Source organism: Cotesia typhae, unplaced genomic scaffold (assembly GCF_013202065.1).
Source record: "Cotesia typhae breed Kobodo isofemale line unplaced genomic scaffold, CoteBio_Ctyphae contig_27, whole genome shotgun sequence".
In the NCBI taxonomy this organism is placed as follows: domain Eukaryota; kingdom Metazoa; phylum Arthropoda; class Insecta; order Hymenoptera; family Braconidae; genus Cotesia; species Cotesia typhae.
In genome coordinates this window covers 150,410-171,790 of record NW_027423733.1, presented here as the reverse complement: position 1 = coordinate 171,790, position 21,381 = coordinate 150,410, and the positions used below count along the sequence as shown (strand labels likewise).

General features: G+C 33.6%; 2 protein-coding genes across 2 annotated transcripts; both read left to right on the top strand.

Moving 5' to 3' along the window:
• Positions 1-698: 698 nt before the first annotated feature.
• Positions 699-2,105, top strand: LOC141525853 (uncharacterized). The gene is made up of 3 exons (XM_074240524.1): positions 699-1,382; positions 1,457-1,539; positions 1,612-2,105. Exons 1-3 carry the CDS (start codon positions 1,061-1,063, stop codon positions 2,068-2,070), a joined length of 864 nt encoding a protein of 287 aa, XP_074096625.1. The 5' UTR covers positions 699-1,060; the 3' UTR covers positions 2,071-2,105.
• A 16,683-nt stretch (positions 2,106-18,788) lies between these two features.
• On the top strand, positions 18,789-20,816 carry LOC141525660 (uncharacterized protein F54H12.2-like). Its single transcript, XM_074240221.1, has 3 exons — positions 18,789-19,842; positions 19,938-20,100; positions 20,477-20,816. Exons 1-3 carry the CDS (start codon positions 18,789-18,791, stop codon positions 20,814-20,816), a joined length of 1,557 nt encoding a protein of 518 aa, XP_074096322.1.
• Positions 20,817-21,381: the final 565 nt, after the last annotated feature.

Here is a 21,381-nt window from a genome sequence, read left to right as displayed (position 1 = left end):
AATTCATAAGTAACAATATCGATATAGTTTTCAATAAACCATTCGTACGATTTACCTTCTTTAGCCGATAACTCACTAATCACACTATCTTTGACGGTATTATTCTTCAAATTTGATATCACACATTTACGAATGACTTCTTCAGGTAATTCGATGTTGCCAAGAAGTTTTGGTAAGAACTCTTGAACAGGTGTAAAAGGTGATTGAGACACACATTACAAGGTTCGACGAATTTTTGAAGATAATTCAAGCGGGCGTTCACGAGCTCTTCAAAACCGTAGATAGTTTGGAGTGTGTTCTCTTTCATTGTCACTTTTCGGCCACGCTGAACAGCAGTAGATGTTGATGATGATGGTGTTGTTGATCGGTTCTTTCAATGATGGAGAATAATTTAGCTTTCCCATACATGGACCCCAGCAGAGAATATTGAAAAGTATATCCATCAAGCGATGTTGTATCGAGCGATAACTTTTTATACTGTGATTCGATTAAATTCAGATTACGGGCTAGTTTTTTAAGAACAGTCGTAAATTTTAACCACTTCGCTGATGCACATAAAATACCGCAGGCTTTTTCGTCAACAATAGCGATACATGGTTCAAACTTGTAAACATCACTATTCAATTTTAAACCAACAATGATTGACTTTGAGTGTGAATCATTTAATTTGTAAGATGTAGTCAATAAGAAATCAAAACGTTCCCATGATGGTATAAAACGGTGTTCTTCAACACCTTCGTCAGCTTGAAAATTCTCGTAGAAAGAGCGTTTAGCCATTGCAAATTAATAGTTGTTGCACCAACAATGTTCTTAAGCGAACTGATGCTGGTTACACACGGTTAACACCCACAACTCAATATGATGGTTAAGCATTTTTTCATATAATATTAACAAATGTAGAGTAGAGCTATGCGTTCACTGTCTAGACTACACGTGTGTTTTTAAAAAAAAAAGCCGTCTCAGCATAACGTGACCAGCTACTGCACACAATTTTTCTTATAATTATAAGACAGTTTCAATCAGCTTCTTGTAACTTACTAAAGTATTTTTTGAAGACATAATGAACGCAGATAATTATATTTATCAGCAACCCTTTACGAGGGCTGTGTGTCAGCTAGTGCGATACATACGGGATAAATCACCTCGTTTGTGGTCTATCTACACCGAAACGCGTGTTTCAAGTTGGGTCTTTTTACAGCGTGACAGATTAATAGAACTATTGCGTAGAATTGTGGCTGTAGCTTCTTGCCGTGTGTTGTCAAGAACTTATAAGAAAGGATTATTAACAAATAACACTTTATTAATGACAATTGCCGTTAATACAATCCTTCAAACATCAAAAGCAGACGCTGAGTGTTTAAAACCCTTCTTAACAGCTTATGGTAAGTATTTTTATTTCTAGACCGTACAGCGTTTAATTTAAATATCTCACACCTCATATTTAATGGTTTTATAGAAGTCTATTGCCGCGATGAACTCCTAAATTCTGATAATACTTCTGATGACGATGAGGATGATATTGACATTAGCGTGAAAAAAGTAAGTTCGGTGTATTTAATCAAGATGTAAACCAATCGAATAATAATAATAATAATCGCAATTGTTTCATAGAACTGTCAAAAAACCTCAACATCTGCAGCTCTAAAAGGTGAGATAATAAGGCTAGACCGCTTTACCGAAGTGAAACGTTCACGGAGCCGTGCATCGTCTACTAGCTCCGATGATACGCATGTATCATATCCTACGGATACTGATGAAAATATGATGACTTTATCGGCTGATCTCGATTCGGAAGAAGAGTATTATCAACACGTAGCATATAATAATCGTCACAACAGCGATGCTGAAGAGATTATTGTAGAAGAAGACGAAGAAGAAGAAGAAGAAGAAGAAGAAGAAGAAGAAGAAAAAGAAGAAGAGAGCACGCCTTTATTTTTTGATGACCCTGACGATTATTATGACGACAATAGTGATGACTCTAGTGATGATAATATACGTTCCTTTGTACAATCACACGCTCTAGGTATTTTACAAGATATTACAAATATTCACACACCCTTCGCTGCTTAAATTTAATTAAATATTATTACTGCTTGTATGACACCTTATGCGATTTAAATAAAAGTTTAAAATACTAACAACATGAACATCTACCTTATAAATAGTTTAATTGAAAATATACATATATATATAGGTGCCCAATATGGCGGTGTAACAACACGCTCGAGAGCAAAAGCCACACAGAACGCCTTACCATCTACATCGACAGCAGGCTTACCAGACGATCACGAAGCCTCAATTGAAGATCATACTTCAATTGAAGAGCATATTGTTGAACCACCTGGTAAAAGATTCAAAATCGAACGTGAAATAATTAAACATTATAAGCGGTTTCAAGCTAAAGGTAAAGAAACAACTTTAATAATACAAGAACCGCCGGTTAATACAGATCCCCTACAATGGTTTCACGACGCATTGAGCGATATTGTAACATATATTACAGCGGGTTGTAATGCGCATGACTATACAGGGTGTCTCTGAAGTGGCGGGAGTAATTGTTGGGGTCGATAGAGAAAAAAATACTGAATCGAAAGTTCCTGAGCCAAAAATTTTTTTGGGCCATAGAATTTGAGTTATGAATTAAAAACGATAGCCAATCAGAAGCGCGCTATTCGAGAAATGAAAATGAGCGGGGAAGTAGAGGAGACGCGAGAGTGAGATGCTGCAATAGCAGCTTACTCGCTCACACAAAGCCGAGCATGAGAGGGGATTGTGACGCTATGAGCCGAGTACGTAAGTGTGAATGAGTGGATGTATGAGGTCGCAAGCGGACGGCTTAATGTATGAGTGTGTGTCCGTGTATCGCAGCATTATTGGAGGCGTTGTAACGCTGAATTAAAGCTAACCGGGTACTCTAAGACAGAGGAAAAATTTTAATTTTTATTTTTATTCGAAAAAATTTAATAAAAATAAATAAAAAGGCCCAAGATTTAACCAGACCCACAGAAACGGAGAGTAAATTTTTAATTCTCATTTATTTTGCTGGGGATTATTTTCAAATACAAAAAAAAAAAAGGCTAAGATTCAACTGGAATCCAAAAAGAGATGGATGAAAAAATTTTATTTTTTATTTTTAATCAGCAAAATTATTTTTCTTTAAAAAAGAGCCCAATCTCGACTGGAGCAAGAAAAAATGATTGAAAAATTTTATTATTAATTTTCAATCAACAAAATTATTATAAAAAAATAAATGGGCCCAAGTCTCAACCGGACCCAAACAAACAGATAGATAGTTTTAATTACTTATTTATTTTGATGGGAATTATTTTAAAAACGAAGAAAATCGCCCAAGACTCGACCGGACCCAAAAAAAAAAAAAATAAATTGAAAAATTTTGTTTTCATTTTCAATCAGCCAAATTAATTTCTTTTCGAAACAAGGCCCAATCTCAAACAGACTAAGAGAAACTAATTAAAAAATTTTATTTTTTATTATTAATCAAATATTATTTAAAAAAGAAAATAAGCCACAGACTTAACCGGACTTAAACAAACGGATAGAAAATTTTTATTACTTACTTAATTTGCTGGAAATTATCTTTAAAAACGAAAAAATGCCCAAGACTCCATCAGACCGAAAGGGAGATGAATAAAAAAATTTTACTATTCATTTTTAATCATCATAATTAACTTTTTTATAATAAAAGGCTCAATTTCGACCGGACCCAGAAAAAATGATCCAAAAATTTTATTTTTATTGTTGATCATCAAAACTAATTAAAAAAACAAATGAGGCCCTAGACTCAACTGGACCCAAACAAACGGATAAATAATTTTTATTACTTATTTATTTTGCAGGAAATTATTTTTGAAAACGATAAAAATGCCCTAGAGTCGACCAAACCCGAAATAAAATAAATTGAAAATCTTTGTTTTTCTATTTTTAATCAGCAAAATTATTTTCCTTTGAAAAAGGGCCTGATCTCGACTGGAGCAAGAAAAAATAATTGAAAAGTTTTATAATGAATTTTTAATCAACAAAATTTTTAAAAAAAAAATAGGCCCCAGACTTAACTGGACCCAAACAAACGGAAAGAAAACTTTTATTCCTGTTTTTTTTGTTGGGAATTATTTTTCGAAACAAAAAAAATTGCCCAAGACTCGACCGGACCCGAAAAAGATAAATCGAAAAATTTTATTTCTAAATATTAATTAACTAAATTATTAAGAAAAAAAAAAAAATAGACCCAAGACGCAGCAGGACCCAAATAAACGGATAGAAATTTTTTATTACTTGATCACCAAGATTAATTTTCCTTGAAAAGAAAGGCCCAATCTCAAACAGACTTCGAATAACTGATTGAAAAATTTTATTATCAATTATTAATTAACAACATTATTCTCAAAAAAAAAAATAGGCCCCAGACTCAATCGGACCCAAACAAACGGATCGAAAACTTTTATTTCCCATTCATTTTGCTAGGAATTATTTTTAAAAACGAAAAAAATGCCCAAGACTCGACCAGAGCCAAGAATAGAAGAATGCAAAAAAATTTATTTTCTCTTTTCAATAACAAACAAAAATTTATTGAACAAAAATCAGCCTAATCTTGACAAGACGATAAAAAACTGATTGAAAAAATTTATTATCAATTATTAATTGACAAAATTATTTCAAAAAAGAAAATAGGCCCCAGACTCAACCGGACCAAAACGAACAGATAGAAAATTTTTATTACTTATTTCTTATGCTCGGAATAATTTTTGAAAACAGAAGGAATTGCCCAAGACTCAACCGGACCCAACCAAACGGATGGAAAACTTTCATTTCTCATTTATTTTGCTGGGAATTATTCTGTAAAATAATTTTTCAATTAATCGTCAGGTAAAATGTCAAAAAATAAATTAAAACAAACATTGAACTCAAGTCCCAATAATTTTGATATTTTAATTAAAATTATTTTTTAATTAATTGACAGGTAAAATGTCAAATAAGGAATTGAAAAAAAATCGCTCTCGAGTCCTGATAATTTTGATATTTTTATTAAAATTATTTATCAGTTAATTAACAGGTAAAATGTCAACTAATAAATTAAAAAAAAAAAAAATTGAACTCAAGTCCGAATAATTTTGATATTTTAATTGAAATTATTTATCAGTTAATTGACAGGTAAAATGTAAAAAAATATACTAAAAAAAAAATCGCTCTCGAGTCCTGATAATTTTGATATTATTATTAAAATTATTAATCACTTAATCAACAAGCGAAATGTCAAATGATAAATTAAAAAAAAAAATTGAACTCAAGTCCGAATAATTTTGATATTTTTAATAGAATTATCTATCAGTGAATTAACAGGTAGAATGTCAAATTATAAATTAAGAAAAAAATTGAACTCAAGTCCGAATAATTTTGATATTTTTATTAGAATTATCTATCAGTGAATTAACAGGTAGAGTGTCAAATTATAAATTAAGAAAAAAATTGAACTCAAGTCCGAATAATTTTGATATTTTTATTAGAATTATCTATCGGTGAATTAACAGGTAGAATGTCAAATTATAAATTAAGAAAAAAATTGAACTCAAGTCCGAACAATTTTGATATTTTTATAAAAATTATTTTTTAATTAATTGACAGGTAAATAAATAATAAATTAAAAAAAAAAATTGAACTCAGGTCCTGATAATTTTGATATTTTAATTAAAGTTGTTTATCAATCAATTGACTGTTAAAATCCTGAATAATAAATTAAAAATAAATCGCACTCATGTTCTCATAATTTTGATCTTATAATTGAAATAAATTTCTAATGAATTGACGGGTAAAATCCCAAGTATCAAATTAAGTAGTAATCGCACCCAAGCCCTGATAATTTTGATATTTTAATTTAAATTATTTATCACTTAATTGATAGGTAAAATGTCAAATGATAAATTAACAAAACATTGAATTCAAGTCCTTATAATTTTGATATTTCAATTTAAATATTCTTTTTATTCACTGACAGGTAAAATGTCGAAGAAAATATGAAAAAGAAATGGCATTCACTTTTTATTAATTTTTATATTTTATTTTCACTTTTTTTTAGAAAAGAAATAATTTAAAAAAAATCTAAAGGTGTTTCGGAAGTTCAAGGATAACTTTACTTTAATGTTATTAGTTTGCATTCACATCATTACACTTTACTCCTTTTATTAAGCAATTAAGATTCCAGTTGAATCTTAGCCTTTTTTTTTTTTGTATTTGAAAATAATCCCCAGCAAAATAAATGAGAATTAAAAATTTACTCTCCGTTTCTGTGGGTCTGGTTAAATCTTGGGCCTTTTTATTTTTTTTTATTAAATTTTTTCGAATAAAAATAAAAATTAAAATTTTTCCTCTGTCTTAGAGTACCCGGTTAGCTTTAATTCAGCGTTACAACGCCTCCAATAATGCTGCGATACACGGACACACACTCATACATTAAGCCGTCCGCTTGCGACCTCATACATCCACTCATTCACACTTACGTACTCGGCTCATAGCGTCACAATCCCCTCTCATGCTCGGCTTTGTGTGAGCGAGTAAGCTGCTATTGCAGCATCTCACTCTCGCGTCTCCTCTACTTCCCCGCTCATTTTCATTTCTCGAATAGCGCGCTTCTGATTGGCTATCGTTTTTAATTCATAACTCAAATTCTATGGCCCAAAAAAATTTTTGGCTCAGGAACTTTCGATTCAGTATTTTTTTCTCTATCGACCCCAACAATTACTCCCGCCACTTCAGAGACACCCTGTATAGGTTTTACAATTAATTATGAAAAACTCACACAGGGTGTAATATGGTCGCGTTTTCAATGTGCAAACGCTGTTACAGGCACTGATTTATGGAATTTGCTTACTAGCGTTTCTCAAAGTGCCGGAGGCTTAACAACCAACGATAAAATAATTGTTACATCAGCTGTTGTCGCCGGTGTCGCGGGGTGTGGGAAAGTAATTTTATCTCATGAAAATATATTTAAACGATCCATTATAACAATCAATAACAATGATAACTTATGTTTACCTCGTACGTTAGTTGTTGCAAAAGCATATATAGAACGTGGTGAGATCCGTTCAGGGTATTTGCAGAAACGATGGAAAAGCATAATTGATGGACGAAGGAGTTTTCAAGAGAAAGAAGCGTTTAAATTATTACAAACTTACCCGGTCGTTATACCGCGAAGGGGTTGCGGTTTAAATCAAATACAAAATTTTCAACACTACTTTGCCCGCGAGGGTACAGCTATCGTTGTTTATGAATTTTTAACTTTTGGTAAAGGTCAACCGCTTTTTGACGGTCGTAATGCTGTTCAAGAAGCGTTCGGAAACGTTTGCAATACAATTAATTTATTATATTACCAAGACACTAATCATTTTCAACCAATAATAAATTTAGCGGGTGCTTTAGGCAGTCGTGCATTTTGCGAAACTTGTAATAAAGGATATGAATCAGCACGTGGTCATAGGTGTTCTAAAAGTGCCCGCGCTGCAACGTGGCACCTGTGTGTAGACAAATATGTAAAAAACATGCCTTAACTGTAAGCGATGGTTTTCAAACGATGATTGTTACTCAAATCACTTAAAAACTGGTTCGGCTAATTTGAGAGGTAAAAATAAAAATTTCACAGTTTGCGAAGCATTAAAATTATGCGGTGTTTGTTATCGTTATATCTTTCATAATGTAGAACATAAATGCAACATAAATTATTGCAAAGTGTGCTGCTGCGAAAGGCCTCTGAATCATTATTGTTTTATGGCCCCCTTGAAAAAAAAAAAAGAATTACCAAAAGTCTTATTTTTATTTTATGATTTCGAAACACAGCAAAATGAACGTGTAATAGGTAACCGTAGTACAAGAATTCATATACCTAATCTGTGTGTAGTTCAAAAACTTGTACTTATTGTTGGGATGACAAATATGTTTCTGAAAACTGTGCTGAATGCGGTGTGCGTGAATTTATTTTTAACGACAAACCTGTAGAAAAATTAATCGATCTAGCTTTAAAAAATACTAAAAATTTTCGAAAACTATATGTATAGCTCACAATGCTAGAAGTTTTGATGCTCAATTTATTTTGAAATGTATGATAGAAAAGAATAAAACAAGGCTACCGGATTTAATATTAAATGGTACCAAAATAATTGTTATGCGTATAGGTAACACGGTTTTTTTAGACAGTCTAAATTATTTACATATGCCTTTGAGAGATCTCCCAGAAGCTTTCGGTTTCAATAACGAAGTATCGAAAGGATATTTTCCTCATTTATTCAACAAACCCTGTAATAGGGGTTATGTAGGTCCTATCCCTGCTGTCAAATATTTTTCTCCTGATACTATGTTTCAAAAAGAGCTTGAAAAATTTATTGCATGGTATAATGAAAAATCAGAAGAAAATTATGTTTTCAATTTTGATTCCGAAATCAAATTTTATTGTCGAAACGATGTTATTGTGTTAAGAAGAGCTTGTATGCAGTTTCGAGATATGTTTATAAAGTGTGGAAATGTTTGCCCGTTTTCAGAGTGCACTACAATAGCGTCAGCTTGCTCAAAAATTTATCGCCGTAATTTTCTTAAACCCGATACAATAGGTATTTTACCGGCTACAGGTACATACAGATGGTCTCAGAATCAATCATTGAAAGCTATTAAATGGTTAATTTTAAAAGAACGTGAGTACGGTTATAGAATTACACAAGCAGCGCGTGGTAAAGAACAGCGTTTACCTTCCGGTATAGTGGTGGATGGTTACTTTGAAAATTCTAGAACAGGTAAAAAAACCGTATTACAATTTCACGGGTGTTACTGGCACGGGTGTCCTAAATGTTATAAAGTAAACCGTGATAGAAAACTAAATAATAACTACCAAGAAATAGATAATATGGATACTCGATACGAACGTACTATTGCTATATTCGAAAGAATTCGAAACTTGGGTTATAAATTAATAGAGGAGTGGGAATGTGATTTTGATTTATACTTAACCAACAATCCTGAAACACTTATAGCGTTGCAAAATCACCCTTTAATCAATATAGAGCCCTTAAACCCACGAGATGCTTTTTTTGGAGGTCGTACGGAAAGCTTTATATCGTTATATGATGCAAAAGAAAATGAAAAAATTAAGTACGTAGATGTTTGCTCGCTGTATCCTTACATTTGTAAAACAGGTAAATTCCCAATAGGCCACCCTAAAATATATATAGGTAAGGAATGTTCTGAAATTATAGGTCCTAACAAGGATTTATCAAAAGTAGAAGGGCTAGTTAAATGCACTATTTTACCACCGCAGAATTTATACCACCCAGTACTCCCTTGTAAGCTCCATAATAGACTTCTTTTCACTTTATGTCGTTCTTGTGCTCAAGAATTAAAGCAAACAAACTGTACCCATAAAATTAAAGATAGGCTTTTAAGAGGCACATGGGTTGTTGATGAGATAAGAAAGGCCATTCAGAAAGGATATAAGTTACTTAAAGTATATGAGATATGGCATTATAAAATAACGCAGTACAATCCAGAAACAGGTATTGGTGGAATATTTGCAGATGATATTAATACATTTTTAAAAATTAAAACTGAAGCTTCTGGATACCCCAGAGACTGTATTACAGATCAACAAAAACACAATATATTGCTGCTTATAAAAAAGCTGAGGGTATTAAATTAGATAGTGAAAAAGTTGAAGTAAACCCTGGGTTACGTTCTGTAGCGTAGCTCAGCTTAAACTCTCTTTGGGGTAAGTTCGGTCAGCGCGAAAATTTGATGCAGACAGAAATTGTCACGACGCGTGCACGGTTGATGGAAATGTTAACAGACAGTCAAATCGAAATTTGCGGCTTCTTACCAGTAAATGATAAAACATTGTACATAAATTTTATTCATAGTAAAGACGCTCTCAAACCGTCACGTACAACGAATGTTGTGATAGCAGCTTATACAACGGCTCAAGCTCGACTTAAACTGTATAGTTACTTAGAAAAATTAGGTAAGAGAGCGTTATATTGCGATACTGATTCATGTATTTATATTTCATCAAATGGTCTGTACGAACCTCCGACCGGTAAATTTTTAGGTGAGCTGACCGATGAGCTAGAGAAATATGGTATAGGTAGTTATATCACATCATTTGTAACAGGAGGCCCTAAATTTTATGCTTTTACAATACTTACACCTGACGGGTCTATAAAAGAAGTGTGTAAGGTTAAAGGTATAACTTTAAGTGTTTCAACCAGTCTTAAAATTAATTATAAAACCGTAAGGTCTCTTGTCACAGGTGAAAGAAAAAAACCTATTAAAATAAAATTTGACGCTATACGAAGAACATGTTTTCACGCTGTTGTTACAAAGAAAGAAAAGAAAAAAACGTACCCGCAATTTAAGAAAAGAAAGTTTGAAAATAAATACATGACATTACCGTTTGGTTATAAAATGTAATTATATATTTTTCAGGAAATAAATTTAGATAAATTAATATTGTAAATGGAATTATGTATTTAACGAAATAAATTCAGATAAATTAATATTGTAAATGTAATTATGTATACAATGAAATAAATGTGTTCAACTATCTTTCTAAGTACGCAAATATAGTAAACGCTTAAAACGTCTCACTTTCCGCTGGCTTTTTCCCGCTTTTTCCTTTTTTCGCATTGACAACCTATTTAAATGTGTTTTCAATTGTTATTGGTTAAAAAAAAAAAAAATTTAACCACGCCTTCCTTAACCGACACCGCAGCTTTATAAATTTATTCATATACCACAGTTTTTCTTTTACTACCGAGAGTGATAGTTATACACGCTGTGTTTTCAAGTATTCTACACACATTAAAAATTTAAATGGATCTAATTATTGATATCCAGGGCTTCACAGACGGCCGAGGCAAATTTTTACCAATAGAAGTTGCTTTAAATACTGTAGAGCACGGTATTCAAAGGCACTGGTTGATTAGATCACCATTTCCTTTTAATAAATTACCCCTAAAGGACCGTCATCAAAACACATGGTTAACTTTTAATCATCATGGTTTGAAATGGGCGGATGGTTCCGTTTATCTCTCAAATTTAATTGATAACATCAAATTTTATTCTTAAAAAGCTCATCGTATTTATGTACGCGGGTCTGTAAAAGCGAAATATCTTGAAGAGTTATTACAAAGAGAAATTATTAATTTAGAAGAACCTTCCTCAGAATGTCCTAAGTTTGAGAATTTAGAACCTGAAGTAATTAACTGCGTATTCCATGGAAAGACTTCATTACCGGATAAGCGTTTTTCGTGTGCATTAAATAATGTTTTGTGTTTACAAAAGTGGCTTCTAAAAGAACGTTTGAATACAGAATCTTTTTTCATGTAAGCACGTTTAGATTTGTCAGCAAATTCTCAGCTGTAACATCTCTTAAAGACTGTATTGTTAGCTCGTACGCTCATTATATTCAAGCTAGTGTTAAAAGACACATTATTATCACAGTCAATATGTGCTATCCTAAAATGAAAGAAGTGATTTTGAAAGATGAGTCTGGAATATTACCAATAATCGAAGTGCGTGAAGAGGATTTAATGGCCTTTCGGACTTTTTGGCCTCATGATCCTCTTTTCCAGATTTTATCAAGGAGCTTAGATGAAGAAACGGTTGTGTGGCTGTCTCTGTGAACACGTCTTGTAAGGCGTCCATCAACGTTTCTACAGGTACATTAAAAATTTTATTTGCTAACTTATGATTTCATGTACTTTCTAACTTTTCTTAAACTTTTAAAACATTGTAGTTTTTTGAGAATCTTAGTCAAGACATATTCGAATCAGCCATGAGGTCAGCACCTGAGCTTGTGCAACAAGCTCTTATACCACATCGAAACATGTCGATGAGCAGCAGTGGCAGTGTTAGCAATAGCAGCAGTAGCGGCTGTGGCGGCAGCACTACCGGCAGCAGCAGCCGTGATTAAGATTATATTTATGAATTATATTTATACATGAATTATATTTATCTATTTATATATGCAACGCTTTCTACGACATAAATTATAAAAATAATATCATTGAAATTGTATTTGGAGATACCAATCATTGGAAAATATAAATAAAGTTCCTATTATAGCCGATGAAAATTAATCTATATTATTTATCATCAGTATGTGTTTTTACGATTTACACCCCGTAGATCTTAGCAGAGTCTGTCTTTATATAACATAACATTTTATAAATTAGCTCAGTATATATTATGGATCCACGTTGGAAACATCCATGGACATCAATTATATGCGGTCCTACTGGTTGCGGTAAAACAGTATTCGTAAAAAGATTCATCAAACATTTATCTCTAATGAGTGATACAAATTTCTCAAAAATAATATTTCATTACGCTGAATGGCAGCCGGGCTACAATGAGTATATTCATGATAAAAACATTGAGTTTCATGAAGGTCTTCCAATAGGTGAAGAATACGGTTGTGATAATAATCCAAAACTAGTAATTATTGACGATTTGATGCGTGAAGCATCAAATAATGCTATAATAGATCTTTTTACAAAAGGTAGTCATCATAGGAATTTGAGTGTTATTTTTTTGACAAAAATATTTTCCATCAAGGTAGAGGTCAAAGAGATATATCATTAAATGCGAATTACATTGTAGTTTTTAAAAACCCACGCGATAGATCACAAATTCAACATCTAGCGCGTCAAGTGAGTCCGGAAAATACACGTTTTCTACAAGAGATTTATTACGAAGCGACATCTTTACCACACGGTTACTTACTACTGGATTTAAAACAATCAACTCCAGAAAACTGCCGTTTCCGATGCTCTATTTTCCCGGACGACCCATACCAGGTGGTCTATGTGTCGAAAAAAAGTATAAATTATAAAACTAAAAGGAATAATGTACCAGTAGTTCTTTGATAATGGGCGAGCTCACACCTATAAAAAAAAAACAGCAACGTGTATTACAAGCATTGTGCTATGTAAATAATACGCAACGCTTAGCTGTTTTACGTAAAGCTGATCCTGCTTTAATACGTTGTATTTGCGAGTGTATATTAAACATATTACGCGGTAACGTACCTTTAACAACGGGTCATAAGAAAAAATTAAAACGTCACATTACGATTTTAAGAAAATTATCATCAGGAGGAAGCAATCTAAATACTAAAAAGAAAATAATTATTCAAAAAGGCGGCTTTTTACCTTTATTTTTAGCACCTGTTCTGGGTGCTTTGGTTGCAAATATAATTTCTAAATAAAACATTTAGTAAAATCATGGAACACGCCCGTAAGATGGTGTTAGTACCTGAGGATAAAATTCATGAGGAATTGGCAGTCTCAGAAAAAAATGAAGATATCGCAAAAAATAAATCTTGTCTTACTAGTGGAACAGTGTTAACTAGGCTCGACAATGAAATGTATGAAATTTTAAATTCTACGGGTAAATATAACTCAGACCGTGAAAAATGTCAAGCCTATTTACAAACACTTGAGCGATATCTTAGGATTCTTGAAAATGAAAAAAAATCTGTCAACGCTGCTAATATAGATACCAACATAAATGTTTCAGACCTGGCTGTAGACAACAACAACTCTAAATTCTTTGAGAGTAGTGCAGGTTCTTCCGAAAGTGAAATTGATCATCGTTCTTCATATGATGTAGTTATAGATAATTCGGTTATAGACAGTGTACCTAGAAGATTCAGAGGAAATGCAGCGCGGTTATTAAAAAGACTAAGAAGTGCATCTGATGCTCGATCCATACGGTTGAAAATTCTCTGCATATCTGGAGGTACAACCGTTTCATCTGAGCGATGATCCACTGGAGGTTCATGGTATTGATTGTAGTTATGGACAGCGCCTCCAGCCAGAGTACTCTGTGGAAGTGACTCATTATTGGCCTGTGAGGTGTGTTGAACCATTGAACTATCAGAAACTTTACTACTCATCGTAGGTTTGACTGTTGAAGTCGTAGTTGTCGCTGTTATCAACGTTGGAGTTAGTGGATACATGTCTGTCGAGCCTGGGTTAGCCATGGCAGTATACCGGCCTTGCCCATGGCCTGCAACCATTCTACATCCATCCCACTGTGTCTTTGGCATGTTTGAATTGATCATTATCTGATGTCTCTTTTCAATCTAGCAAAAGATAATAATAAAAATTCTTAAAATTGTTTGAGACTAATTATTATCAAATTTTAATTTTAAGTAAGTGTTATAATGACTCTAGTTAAATATTTTGTATTCAAAATTAATCCCCAAATATTTTAAATAGAGATAAATTATCTACCTTGAAAATAAAAATTTTACAAAATTAATTTCTAAAAGAGATTTTTCAGAGGATTTGTGTCCATTTAATATATTTTACCAAATGACTCATAACTGTCGGCAAAATTTATTTCAAGAATTTTAATCTCTAATATTTTATTTTTCACTTTTACTTTTACCAATATTACTTTCTTTAATCCCTAACTTATTCGGTTTTTTTTTTTTTCTTCTATTTTTATTCACAACTAAAATTTTCTAATCTCTTCTTTCTACTTATTTTCTTTAATTTTCAACTAACTAGATTTTCTTTTTTTTTTCCCAAAATTTTACTCAGAAAATTTGTAACCCTTCCCAAACTTCTCAGGGGTTGTTAGAGTAGTTGGGCGCCAATGTAACCGTGGGGTTTAGCCCAGGTCCAGTTAGCTACCCCTTTCCTCTTTAGAAAGGGCGCCACTGGGATTTTAGACACGGTGTCCCAGAAACCGGGGAAGCATGAGAGGGAAAAGACAGGGTCGTGAGAAGTCCGAGAAAGGCTGTAAATAAACTGAAAAAACCATTTACAAAAATAAAATTGATTTATTCCACCAAATCCACAAACTTAATAATTTCCTTAAAACTAACTTAATTGTGAGAACCTCTCACCTACGTTGGCCCTTGCCAATTTTTCCTATAACTAAATTAACCAATTTATTCAACCTCGTCACTCCGACGGAATATCTCAATATCTTAATTTCCTCGTCAACCTGACGGAATACCATAAAATACCAACTAATTACCTCGTCAACCTGACGGAATACCATAAATACCAACTAATTACCTCGTCAACCTGACGGAATACCAGTTAAAACCTATTCCCGACTGCGCCCCCGACTCGGGCGTCTACGCAGTGGTTTCCTAACTTAATCCGTTGTACCCCCGACTCGGGCGTCTATACAACGTTTCTAAATACTCACTAAATTCCATACAAAAATCGTCCACCGGACGCTAACTTAATACACACTTTCTCTAATTACTCATATTTCTTCGAATTACTAATTATCTAAATTCCTTGAGTTTTACGCTTAACATTTCTTTAATACAAAATACCAAATTCACTAATTTAATTCATTACCAAAATTTCTCAACTAAATTCTTTAACAGTTTTCTCAAAAAATTAATTCACTAAATTTACTAAATTAATTAAATTCAGCCCAACGGCCTAGAATTAATTTTACAAAATTTCAAATTTCAAATTCTACAAGTTTAACAAGCCTCATTAAATATTCAAACTGCATATATTCCAAAGTGACCTTGACTATCTAAATTACACAAATGCTTCTACTATTTAAACTTAATCAAATAATTTTAACTAAATAATTTCCCATAACTAAAAGGCTTGTAACAACTAATTAATTGACATTTATGAATAATTTACTTATAAAAGAATCTACTAAATTAAAAGTGACATCTGAGACAATAGCGATCATTAATTGACAAATTTTTATTACAGTTAATTCGGCCTCTCAATTTTCAAATTCAAGCTTGGCCTGAAATAATTGTAATAATAATACCTGACTTAACTTTTACAACTCTCCAAACGTTGAGTGATGTCCTGGTGGAAACTGGCGAAATCAGCGGCTGGTTGGTCTCTCTCTCGTCTTCAATGAACTATCTGACTCCAAGTAAAGGGTTCCCAATTCCGGATCGTACATTGACTTCCTTCTTGATGGTCCTAAATCTTGATTACAGAATTTACTACACAGCACTACACTGACTCACTGTTTTGCCAAAAGCCTCACTGTCTCAAAGCATCACTGGCTCAAAAGCCTGGCTCAAAAGATGTTACTTGTTCCAAGGGCTGGCTCAAAAAAGTGTTACTTGATCCAGGGCCTGGCTCAAAAAGCGTTACTTGTTCCAGGGCCTGGCTCAAAAAGCCTCGATGTTTCTTTTGTCGGACCTTTTATAACCCTTGACTCCGAGTTCTCGAACTTTCCTATTGTCAACCCCGCTTCGTTTTTAGGGACAGCAGTGGGGACTTTCGATTTGCACGCCCGGTGACAAGTCTGAACTACTTGTCAAAAACCAAACGGTAAGGGAAAACCCTCATTTATCGTGGCGTCAATAAAGTGGTCGATAACGACCATGGGAAGTTCAGTTTTCCCTGTCACACAGTCAAAGTAAAAAAATACCATGGATAAAGTTGAGATAGATAAAAAACTAAAAAACATCTATTATGATCCTATAAGACCAGAAAGTTTTTCAGGTGCTAAAAATATTCTAAAATACTCTGCTGAAAACAAATCAGAGCTATCTCAAGATGATGTTAAGGAATGGTTAAATAAACAAGAAACTTTTACAAAGCACCGTATGAACAGGAAACGTTTTATTAGAAGGACTTACAATGTTGAATCAATAGATGATGTCTGGGAAGCTGATTTAGCTGATTTACGAAGTATCTCTACGTATAACAAGGGTTATAAATATATATTGATGGTGATCGATGTATTGAGTAAGTATGCGTGGGCTGAGCCTCTAATAAATAAAACTAGTCTAAGTGTGACTCAAGCATTCCAAAAAATCTTAAGTAGAAGTAACAAAAGAATACCCCGCTTAGTGCAGACAGATAGCGGAAAGGAGTTTCTTGGAGAGCCTTTTCAAGAGTTTTTAAGAAAAAAAGGAATATTTTTTAGAACAGCACGCAACCCTGACGTCAAAGCAGCTATTGTAGAACGTCTAAATAGAACGATAAAGGAGAGAATATGGCGTTATTTTACGTATTCCCGCACAAAAAAGTATTTAGACATATTACAAAAAATTATTTACGCTTACAATCACACAACGCATACTGGTATCAAAATGGCGCCGGTAAATGTTAACAATAATACAGCTCAAATAGCTTTTAATAACCTTAAAAAACGTTATGAAAATGAGAAGCGCTCTGCGCTCTTGAAAAACCGTAAGCTTAAATATGCTGTTGGTGACTTGGTACGTATCAGTAAAGCAAAGGCAGCGTTTACGAAAGGATATGAGAGTGGCTGGAGTAGCGAAGTTTTTAAAGTATCAAGTATTTCTGAATATCGCCAACCACCGGTTTTTATATTAACCGATCTTCAAAACGAACCAATCAACAGTATATTTTATGGAGAGGAATTATCTAAGGTTGAATAAATGTCTTTAGAAAGAGATAATTTTTACATAGTGCTACCTAGCAATAGCAGCATGAAATACTTCCCGGACAACACAACTACTCATTTTATAACGCGTTTGCCCTATCCTTTAGAACTTAACGGATGGTGGGATGTTGCTTTAGTGGAAATCCAGACGCCAATGACAATCTTACATATTCCTAAAGATTTCACGAAAGTTACATTAACCGTTGAATATATAGATACAGAAGATAATAATAAAATAATGGATTCATTCCTTTATTCTAACAACATACCACATGGTCAATATCAAAATATAGGCTCTTTAGTGGATTCTCTCAACAAACTTAAATCTGTTTCAGAGCATATCAATTTTACTTGTAGTGCTGGCAGTTTCATAAAATTTTATACAACATGCAAGTGTGAAAATGCAAGACATACGCTGGCATTAAGTGATCGGCTCTGGCATATATTAGGCTTTGAAGAAAGTTCGTTTTCTAAAGTTATAACAGACGGCCCTGATGACTGTTGCGGATCTAATCCAGCCTCTCTATCTCAAGCTATACCAGGAAAATTATTCGTTTATACAGATATTTGTGAAGGCTACATAACAGGAGATATTCAGGCCCCTCTACTACGTGTTGTGCCTCTTGATCACGATCAATACATTTATGGTTCAACTAAAATTAAAAGTTTTTCGCCTGGCCAATATATACCTCTATTACGTAAAAGTATGGCTACTATCGAAATTGATATAAGAGACGAATATGGTAAACCCGTGCCATTCGAATACGGGACGTTGACAGTAACGTTACATTTCAAAAGAAGTTTTTAAGATTCTCTACGATGATAGACTTCGAGATGATACAATACGGTGACGGTACCCGTAGTTATTCTGGAATAAGCCATGTTTATGTAGGATCACCTTATCAAAGAGGGCATGGTATAGGTAGTTTTTTGGGCGGCTTATTCAGAAGAGTATTACCTTTTTTAAAAAGCGGTCTTAAGACCGTTGGTAAAGAAGCTTTAAGATCAGGTGTAAATATAGCTACAGATGTTTTGGATCACCACATCCCCGTTGAAGAATCATTTAAAACGCGCGTGCTCGAGTCAGGTAAAAATTTAAAACGTAAAGTCCAGGAAAAAATTGATAGTCTTATGAACGGGTCTGGCTATATATCTACCCAGTTTGCCTTAACCAACGGTATGAGCAACACACAACCAAACTCAAGAAAACGGATTGTTAAAAAAAAAAAAAAAAAGGCGCATTGTCAAATCTAAAGTGAAAAATAAAAGTAAAGTTAATAAAAAAAAGATCGTTATTAAAAAGAAAAACAATAACAATAAAAATAAAAAACTACGTACAGTGGCTGACATTTTTGATAAAAATTTCTAAAATGTCGTTTTTACATGTACATTCGTGTGAGTGTGCTAAAACTGAGTTAGAATTATTTACTCTACCGCCGACTCAAACAACAATTGAAAGTTCCCAATGGGTTCATTATAAACCAATTTCATCATTGACTGATAACTCGCCGATAGAATTTGTTGTTCAAGGTCAAGGGGATGAATACATTGATTTAGCACATACGATGCTAAGGTTATGCGTGGGTATTACCCGAAGAAGCCCTGTGACAGCTAGCGCTCACCCTCCTAAAGTAGCACCTATAAACAATTTTATGCATTCAATATTCAGTCAAGTTGATGTGTTATTCAATCAAAAACCTGTATCAACACCTAATAATTTATATCCGTACCGGGCATACATAGAAACTTTATTGAACTACGGAGCAGATGCCAAAAAATCGCATTTAACTACTGTAGGGTGGTGCTGTGATACCCCTGGAAAAATGGATAGTTTAACCGACGAGAATTTAGGCTTGAAAAAACGAAAAGAATTATTAACGTGTGATAAAACAGCAGATTTTATTGGTCATCTACATTGTGACGTTTTCAATCAAGAAAGATTTTTAATTAACGGTGTAGAAATGCGATTACGATTAACATGTGCACGTGATACTTTTTGTCTAATGGATGACACAGTAAACGGTTGTGTATACAATATTAGTGACGCTAGTTTATTAGTGCGTCGTGCAAAAATTTCACCAGGAACACTTTTAGCACACGCCCGTATGTTAGCTAAAACTACTGCTAAATATCCACTGACCAGAGTTGAGGTTAAAGCTGTTTCAATGGCAGCTGGTGTACATGGCGAGACTATGGACAATATCCTTCATGGCCAAATACCTAGACGTTTAATCATCGGTTTTGTTGATAATAAAGCATTTAACGGCGATGCTTCGATGAATCCTTTCAATTTCCAAAATTTTGGGATTAATTATTTATCGCTGTATGTTGACGGTCGGCAAATACCGTCAAAACCACTCCAGCCTGATTTTGGAAACCGTATGAATTACATAGACGCTTATTACACGTTATTCTCAGGCACAGGTATTCATTTTTGAACGAAGGGAACTCTATAGACAGATTTGATTACCCTAACGGCTATTGTTTATATGCTTTTGATTTAACGCCCGATTTATCAGCTAATAGTAACACTCATTGGAATTTAATCAAACATGGTACAGTTCGTATAGAGGTCAGATTTGATAAAGCACTGGCTACAACTACAAACTGTATAGTATATGCCGAATATGAAAGTGTTTTAGAAATAGATGCTTCGAGACAAGTAACTATAGATTTCGCCGGGTAAGCAAGTATTTAAAATTTAGTATACGCTTTGCTGTAGTACGGTGGAGACCGATATGTCTTCTGTTGTTATATATATCCAAGGCTTTATAAATAACGACCGTGAATTTTTACCTAAAGAAATAGGTGTAACCTCTCTAATTAACGGTGATACTGCACATTGGATTTTGGCTCCTGAATTCTCGTTTAACCTGCTATCCGAAGAAAGACAGCTCGAAAACAACGCCTTAACCCGAAAACATGGTCTTGAATGGTACGATGGGGAATCAATGGTAAAATACGTGCATACACAGTTACGCTTTTTTTGTCAAAATTCTATGAAAATTTATACAAGAGGGAGGGCACAAAAATCATACTTGGAATCTCTACTCTGCAGACCAGTTATAAATATTGAAGATTTGCACGACAGTCCCTCAGTATCTACGCTGCATCAGCCACGGTTAACCTGTGCCTTACACAGTGTTTTGGAATCTCGAAGAAATCGGAGTCTTGGTTATAATCAGTGTGCTTTGTCTTTTGCTGACTTACTGAAACAGTGGTTAAGTAAGAAAGCAAATTCTGAAGCTAGTGAAAATAGCTACGAACCTTCACTCGTTTGTCCTTGGGGGTGTGAGGCTTGTAATGAACACGGTGCAGGTCTTAAAAGCTATTCAGTATATACCATACCACGCGATTGGAGTGTATCCTGCAGACAGGATCCCGAGAGTCTGGACTAAGCCTACAGCCTTCGTAATAAACACAGATGGATGCCATAAGCCAGGACAGCACTGGGTCGCCATATACGTCGATAGAGATGGCTGTGGATGGTACTTCGATAGCTATGGACTCCCACCGTATATCCCGCAGTATCTTAAACGCCTCAAAAACAACTGTAAATGGTTCAAATATAACCACATTCAGTTGCAAAAAGAAAATTCTCAAGTGTGCGGTCAATACTGTATCATGTTTTTGCATTATATGTCTACTTATCCTTCACTTGATAGATTTATATCTATCTTTGACGGAAGACTTGACAGAAATGATGAGATCGTCGAAGAATATTACAATACGTTTATGAAAATAAAGCCAAAAAAATATAACAATAATTTTGTAAGTGACATAATAGCTAATATTCAATCATGTTCTTAATTTTGTATTTACAATAATCGCTAATAATCAATTATGTACTCCTATTCTTTTTATGTGAAATTAAATATCAAAAATGCAAATTTTAGTTGTATCTTTATTTATTTTGATATAATTGCCTCTCCTTTAAAATCTTTTATCTAATTATTAGTTTAT